Source organism: Morus notabilis, unplaced genomic scaffold (assembly GCF_000414095.1).
Source record: "Morus notabilis unplaced genomic scaffold, ASM41409v2 Scaffold888, whole genome shotgun sequence".
NCBI lineage: Eukaryota > Viridiplantae > Streptophyta > Magnoliopsida > Rosales > Moraceae > Morus > Morus notabilis.
This window is the reverse complement of record NW_010367841.1, coordinates 45,733-54,481: the sequence shown is the minus strand read 5'-3', so window position 1 is coordinate 54,481 and position 8,749 is coordinate 45,733. Positions and strand designations below refer to the sequence as shown.

Genomic DNA, 8,749 nt, shown 5'->3' with positions numbered 1-8,749 from the left:
CGAAACCCCCAACCAAACAACTCCTTAAAGTATTTTCTGCACAGTGATAAGTTCAAATTTTCTCATGGGATATTTATATTTTTATCACATGTATTTTAAATTTATTCAAAAACTATAATTTTTTTTATTTCATCAAATGTATATCTTTGAGTTAGATTTAGTATACAAATCTATTCTTATCTCGGTCAACAATTAATTTTGACCTTTAAAATGATCAAATTATTCTTAAGAAAAGAAGATAAAAAAAACTAAAACTTTTTAATATTACAAAAAAACACAAAAAAAAAATCCACTTTAAGGGTATTTTCCATATTTTTAAGATCAAAACTATTTTAATTTTTTTTTTCATTTGTCATTTTATTTAAAGGTAATTTAAGGTTAAAAATCAATATTTGACCGTGAAAAGTATAGATGTGTGTATTAAATCTAATTTAAATTAGGTATATATTTAATGAGATTAAAAATCAAAGTTATAATTTTTGAATAAAATCAAAGCGCGGGCTATAAAATGGTAAATATTCATTTTCACATTTTTTTCAAATATATAAATGAAGTTATTACAAGAAGGGTATTGCATGGTAAAGTACTAGAAAGTTATGAAGACAAAATCTATATATACAAAACATGAAGGTGACAACGAAGAGATGGAGCCAAAAAAATAATTTATGAGGACCGAGCTTGAAATAAATTAAAATTTTGAATTAAAATTTAGTAGGGTAATAAATAATAAAACTCTATAAACATATGTAGTTATTTATTGTAATTTTTGTTTATTTGAGTTTTTAATTTGAAGAGTAGACATAAGAAAAATATGAAATAAGAAGATATAGTTAGAAGTAAAAAAAATTAAAAAGAAATTTTAGTAAATAGCATTTTTACAAAATTAAATTAAGTTGATGACTCTACAAAATAAAGTTATTTTACTACTAATTTTGTGTAAAAACTAACTTAATTCTCGATATTTTAAATTATTTTGATTTGTTTTAATGTATTTTGTTTTATAAATAAATAGTATATATTATATTATGTTAGGTTTTTATATAATATAAATATAATAATTTTTATTTTATTTTCAACTTAAATAATATTCGTTGGACTAAAACACTTGGACGACTAGGATTCGGGAGTGCATTACACTCTCTGGGGGAAGAGAGTGAGCAAACAAGGAAACATCAGCGGGTCTCACATGTTGGAAAGCATATTTCTTGTGCTTGTTCCCGTGAGAGCCAGTCTATGTGAGCTTGTTTTCTCCTACCAATCCAATTGCACCACGTGTCACGCTTATTAAATCAATAGTCTAGATCAATTTGAAATGTTTGTTGATTTCTGATGGCCAATAGAAATTCAGTTTCACGTAGTCCTTGCCGCACTGGATTAAGTCCAAAATATTGAATTCTCAGGGTGATTTCGGAAGAAGAAAAAGAAGAGGGCAACTTACAAAACTCCGTGACTCTATAGCATCCATGCATTGGACTCATCTGCATTCTGAGGCCTATAAATAGGCTGCTTCGCCAACTCTTCAAAGCATCCCTCGAGCCTTAGAGCTCTTTAGAAATAAAAAGAAAAGGAAAATCTTTGTTTTAGTAATTCTTAGTTTAAATTTTAAAGTTTGTAATTTTTAGTTTTTAAGTTTGAATTCTAGAGAAGGAGTTCTGAATCCTGTTAGGAGATATCAATAGATCAAAAACTATACCCATCACTAGTGTTTGTACTAAAACTCTGCTTTTATTATCGTTGTTATGAAAATGTTATTTGAATTCTTGTATTGTGTTAGTTTAATTATAATTATGTTTTAAATTTAATTTTTGTTGGGATAATGATGCAATCATATGATGAGGATTTAATTTGTGTAAACGTTATTGTGATTGTCATACTTGCGTTGACGTATTTATTTCTAGACATAATGCTTTCAAAATTTCTGATCAACTTTTTAAATGAATTAGGGATCAAAATGAAGCCGAGAGGAGATTTTTGTGACAAAGCTCTGAACTAAATAACGTAAATTTTGGATAGTATAGAGATATATCTATATATTTTTATGTGGTCATTATTTAATCCTCTAATCTTAATGAACATTTTTGTAATTTAATTCACACAGAGATACAGTGAGTTTTTATGAAAATGTATATTTTATGTATAACTTGAGAAAAAGTACGTAAAACATAAGAGGATTCGATCATTAACATAGTATGATCTCAAATCACAGTAATGTTTAAACAATTAAATTTGATTAATATTGATGAAATCATGATTCCCAACATTTTCATAATCATTGTTTTATCATTTTCTTGTCATTCTATAAAATAATTTTCTTTTTTTACTTTATTATTTTTAAATTTTGTTGTTGTTTTAAATTTTGTAAAATAAATCAAAATTCATCTTATCGATTACTCAAATAAAATTAAACTTATCCAATTTTAATACTTAATAAATAAGTTATCCTCGTAGGAACGATACTTTTAAACTCACTCTTTATACTTGTTAGCGATATGGTGCACTTACGATTGACACCAACATAAGTAAATAATAGATTTTGAATATTTAAAGTAAATAGTAGTAAAAAGATTTTTACCCTGTGAATTTTTAATTTACCGTTATTTTCTTCAAACAATTTTAAAATTTACTATTTACTTTAATTATTTACTATAAATATGCTATTTACTTCATTCTCCGTTTAGGGATGAGAATTGGCATGAGCCTATGTTGGTTCTATCTTAGTAGTACAGCACTTTTCATTACAATTAAGTATTTAAAGTCTGAAATTTGTTACTTTTTAGTTCTTACTTCTTACTATGGTTAAAAAAAATGCAAGAATGAGCATGGAGGTATAAATTTATTGAGCAAAATTTTAGTTTGGGTTTACCCTCAAGAAAGTACTGATGCTCTTTACTACTGGATATACGATAACACCAAATCGACTCTGCATCATATTAGATTTGGTCAAATACAGTTGTGCAAAATTAAGCATATTATTGCCTTCATTAAATTTTTTTAAAAAAGTAGTTCTTTAAGAGAAAACCTCAAGAGCATCAACATCTATATATCATTTTCTTAATTTGATGTTATACTCAATAAAGTTATGGTCTTTAAGATCAATGCACATTAGTATTTCTTTTATTCAAGACAAAAAAAAGTTAATTTGTTTGCACAATTTCTTTTGATGGCCTAATCTAACATTATGATTGAATTTTGTGTTGTTTAAAAAAGGCACAATCTCTTATTTTTCTAAAAACGCAAAGTGAATTCTTGCATTTCAATTCAACATATGAGAGATGTGTATTATTATGTAATACGAATTAATGAACTCACTATCACATATACTTAGCCAAATATCACCACCATTTAGCTTCCTTAATTAAGGGTAAAACTTACATCTACAGTATAATACACACGCACACGCACATGCACACACGCGCACACATATATAAGCAAAAGTAGTACAACTTTGGTTCTGGTAGAGCAGATTCAAATACGCATCCATAATTAATTTTGACGAAATATATAAAAATAAAGAAAATAAGGGAGTCCTCTCGTAGTTACATTGAGTGCATTTTTTGTTGAATATTTGGTGAATGTATCTTTACAGAACTTACAACCATGTAAGGACAAAGCATTAACATCAAGTTTAAGCATTAAGTAATATCGTTAGAGTCTTGGATGTAAGTTTCTGTTCCTTTTCTAAACATATCTCCACAGATCATGACTTTTCTTTTCTATATATATATATATATATATATATATTAACGATGAGTAATCTCCGTCCACAGATGAGTTTGTTCAATGGTGCTTCATTTCAAAAGTTAATGTTTACATTTTTTTCTCTTTTCTTTTTGCCGTCCAAAGAACTTGGAATTAGGTAAAGACAAATTGGGTTTCCAAAAAGTGAGGCCATGACTAATTATTTATCAATTTTTTTTCTTGAGACAAACACATAGGAATGTGAGTCATCAGTATTACTACGACAAACGGTAGAGATCATTGACGTCATATACATATATATTTTTATATATGTATTTTAACTATACAGTTCAACTTTACATTAAAAAAAAAGAATGTTTTAGCTGACGCCTATAATTGAGCACTACTGCTTAATTAATTAGCCAGGGAACCACATCATTAGGTAAGCCCTAATAAGTCGTAATAAGTTGCTAATTTTCTCGATTCCAAGCAGCATTTTCTTCAAATTTTTAAACCATGTTTTACACTTTTTACCATATATATAATATAGCATATTATATTATATATACTCGGAAAAAAAGGAACTAGCTAGCTAGGCATCTAAGACCTAATGTTGGAATTGGACAAATTAAATTGGAGGTACTCCATATGTATATATTGATCAAATTAATGCAAAATTAATAATATCATTAATCTTATATATCTCAGGCAGACGCAATATGAAACCAATAAGCCATATGCTTCATTATATTATTATTATTATTATTATTATTATTACTATTATTATTATTATTATTAATTATTATTATTATTTTCTTCTCTTAAGGCCATATGCTCTCTTTTAATTTACCTTTTAATTTAAATATGTTTCATAAATGGAGACAAGTCAACTATCTCCATATAAAACCTACCTTTTATTAATTACATATGTTTTAATTTAAATCCATGTTCTCATGATAAATCCTGTCCAATGATTTAATGACTTGTAAACTAGGTATTTTAGATCCAGCTGATGCTTGCAAACAGTAATACAGTATATATATACACACCAAATAATTAAACAAGTGATCCACACAGGAATCTTTTTCTTCATTAATTATTACCAAGAAGAACCCTGCATTATATCCTTTATTCAGGATATACCCACTAAAGACTTTAGAGTAGATGAATCTATTCTAAAAAGGCACAAAAAAAAAAAGAAAAAAAAAAGAAAGTGATTGAGTTCAGTAGAAAAAAAAGGAGCAAACTTGAGAAACATTACAACATGAGAAGCACACGCTAATACAGTACACATACCATGTATACGGATATGCAAAGTACGACTTAAACTTGGGAAGGAGTAGTGTTCCGATCATCAGATCTAACAAAGTACAACGCATATACCATGTATACGTACTTTCCTTCTCAATTCCCATCATCATTATTGGATTAATCCGATTGCATCATTAATTCTTCGCTTATATATATTTATATATACGCATTGTGTGGGGGCAAAATTGTAATCTTCAAGCATGGGAAGGAGTAGTGTTCGGTGGGGTTGGAGCAGATACCACGCGCCGGCCACGCTCCGATCGGGAATTCTCGGCGAACTTGATGCTGTTGTGGTGCAAACCCTTCTGTTTCTCTTCCTCAGTCCACTCGGATCCGTAGTATGACTCTTCCGTTGACTTTGCTACGTCTTTAGATGGAGGAAGGAACATACTTCCCCATTGAGGGAAATGTACTAGAGTCACAGGCAGAGTACATGCCACGATCATCGCCCCCATCAGTGATAGCCCTGTCTCCGTTGAGAATTTCGAGGTCGAGAAGAACACCAGCTGCGTCAACCCGGACCCGAAGTTCCCTCCGGCGCCGGTCATGCCTGATATGATTCCCAGGGATCGGCGGGAGATGAAGGGGATGATGCCGAAGGTGGCTCCGCAGGCGGCTTGGGCTCCGATGGAGAAGAGGATCATTGCGAACACCGCGATGGGAAGGCTGTTGGCGCGTCCCAGCCATATGCAGAACGCTCCCCCTGCTGTCTGCAGGATCCACAGCGTCCACAGCCTCCCTCTCATGCCGAAGTGTCTCCCCGCCACGTCTGAGGCGTAGCCTCCAAAAGGACGGGCCACCAGGTTTGCCATTCCGAATGAGGCTGCAATGATGCCGGCGGTGTGTAGATTCAGATCGAACCTATCATCGATTCATTATAATAATTAATTAAGCTCACATATATTGCATGGTTAATTACAGATTTTTCCAGAGTATCTGTCCAATATTGATGCGAGGCCCATAACATGGGACCTATAGCATTGTTAAAGACAAAGGTGCTGGTGGGAAAGTGGTGCCGAGAAAAAGACAAAATTAAGTACCTGTCATAGAAATACTCGGCAATGACATTATCAGTGGAAAGTTCAACGCCCATGGAATATCCATAGAGAAGGACAAAGATCCACGTCCTGTAGTTGGTGACGGCATACCACAGTACCTGAAACAGTGCAAGATTTACGACATATGATTTCTTTCTACATTAATTAATTTTATTAAGAGAACACAAACTGATTTTTTTTTTTCTGTTTTAATATCCTACCTTGGAGAATTTGTCCTTGGCAACATCACCTTTCTTCTGCAAAGCACCGAGGTTGCCATCAGGCAAGTCCTGACCAAGAGTCAAAACCAAAATGCCCATAATAATATGAAACCAACCAGGAATAAAGAAGGCCATCCTCCAAGCACTAAACGGCGTCGCACCGGCCTTACGAATGATATCATAAACCAAAGGCATCAGAAGCTGAGTGGCCCCACCTCCCATGTTCCCCCACCCGGCGGCTGTTCCATTTGCAAGCCCAATTATCTTACTGTTAAACATTGTGCTCATCCAGTACTGGCACGACACAAACGTCGCCAGCGAAAAACCTATCATGAACCGCACCGCGAGATACCCTCCGGCGTCGGACACAAACGACATGCAAAACACTGTCGGAGCCGACAGCATTATGAGGAAGGCGCAGCCGTATCTCGGTCCCAAAAGGTCGCAGACTGCGCCCATGACCAGCCTCGAGAAGATACTGCCTGAAACGGAGGCAACACCAGCGTTTCCGATGTCGACTTTTTTGAGATTGAGGTTGTCTCGGATGATGGGGACGAGAGGAGCGGCTGCGAAGGTGGAGATGAAGCAGGTGAAGAAGGAGACCCACGAGAGATGGAAGGTTCTCATGTGGGGGTTGGCCAAGGAGAAGAGCTTGAACACCTTGGCCTTGTGTTCCGAGTCGACCGGCAAAGCGAACTTCGCAGTCGTGTCAGTCGGGACAATCGGAGAGGCCACCGAGAAGGCGAAGGTCTGCTCTCTCCCGGTGACTCCATGCATGGAACTTCCCGGCTCTCCTAAGCCTTCAATGTCGCCCATTTTGGTTCCTATATATGAACTAATCAAAGATATAGTAAGGAAGAAGTTGAGAGAGATACAGATAGTAATGAAGTTTTGTGTGAGGAAAAGAGAAGGAGTGTACGGGGTATTTATATTGTCTTTTGGGGTGTGGAGTTAACCGTTGACAATCTAAAAGCCTCCGAAGAGGCAATAAAATTATAATGAGATTCTAGGTCATCATGATCAACTTGTATATAAGCGAAATGACATGAAACTGAATATCCAATTCGCCGCGCGCATCTGCCTGTGAATAGGGAAGAGACTCATCGTATATCCCAAAGGATCATCTAACCTTTTTTATTAGATATTTAGATGGGGCAAGGGAGTTAATGTTGATCAGTTGACTGAGTAATTAACTAACCCAGAAATAACTTTATTAATTAGCTTGTCGTATTAGAATACATATATATAGTCTACATACGAGTAGTTATTAATATTACCGTGTTAAATGTCCAAGTCATGCGTACTAATATTGGATAGTCTGATCAGAATAGAATATAAATAGTATGTATATATATACTAATTAATTTAAAAGCTTAAAAACAATTAGTGTAAGAAGATGATGGCTAAATGCATATCTGTACAAATTCAAGAGTTGCACGTTTGCGTAGCACAGCTATTCTTTGGCTTTTTTCCTTTTTCTGATTATGTAGTTAATTTATTCCCTGCTAATTTCCCTCTACCGTGTGATTCAGTTTTGGACAGTTTATTCTTTTCGTTCTTTTTATATTTTATATTTTCTGTCTTGCCGTCAACACCACTAGGGTTTCTCTCTTAGGTTGTTCTGCTGATCCGCCTCAATAAGCATATTATACACACACACACATATAGAAGCATTACGCAATCGTATATATATATTTAATTAATTTAATTGAATTCTCACACTAATAACTAGTATTTACATATAGCTAGCATATCAAAATAACTTATTGCATGATAAATATATTTCTTGATCGCACATGCAGTGGCAATATAGATGATGATCTTAGAATTAATAAACTTGTTTAATTCCATAGCACTAAATAATATAGGTCGATTTTACTTAGTTTCTTGGCACGAGTACATGTACGGCTCCGTTTTTTTCATAAATGCAAATCAAAATTTAATTATCTTTTTGTTATAGTGTTTTCTCTAAAAAAAAATTTAAATTTCAGTTCAAATTTTCTATTTCAATCTATGAAAAGAACACCCCAAGTGTGTGAATCTCTATTTTCTTTTCCAGGCACTATTAGTGGACACAAATTCGCGCGGACATGTATAGCATATAATGGTGGATTATGTACAGACTATAGTAATTATTTTGATGACTATATATATGATATATGCGATAGTTTCCTGAAATATTAATTGGCTAGCTTCTAGAAAACCTTCAAGATCAATATGTCCTAGTTAAATATATAGATCATGTGGTCTGAAGTCAGGTTGAGCATTAATTTTGTTTGATCGGCTGCATTATGATTAGTAGAATATTAAGATCAATTAAACAACAATGAGTTTTCTACTGGGGAGGGTGATATCCACCCTGTAATGGTGGGCTTACATATGTAAGATGTCATGGTACGCATATATATTAAGGTGTTAAAGTCCATTTGGATCACTGGTTTCAAATATGGTGATTTGAACTATAAAGTCTAAAAACATGTTTCAAACTGGATGAATTCTTAA

General features: G+C 33.3%; 1 protein-coding gene across 1 annotated transcript; it reads right to left on the bottom strand.

Moving 5' to 3' along the window:
• Positions 1-5,183: 5,183 nt before the first annotated feature.
• LOC21403485 (high affinity nitrate transporter 2.4) lies at positions 5,184-7,063 on the bottom strand. The gene is made up of 3 exons (XM_010113501.1): positions 6,248-7,063; positions 6,030-6,145; positions 5,184-5,850 (listed from the first exon to the last, which is right to left on the bottom strand). The coding sequence occupies exons 1-3, from the start codon at positions 7,061-7,063 to the stop codon at positions 5,184-5,186; spliced, it is 1,599 nt and encodes a 532-aa protein (XP_010111803.1).
• Positions 7,064-8,749: the final 1,686 nt, after the last annotated feature.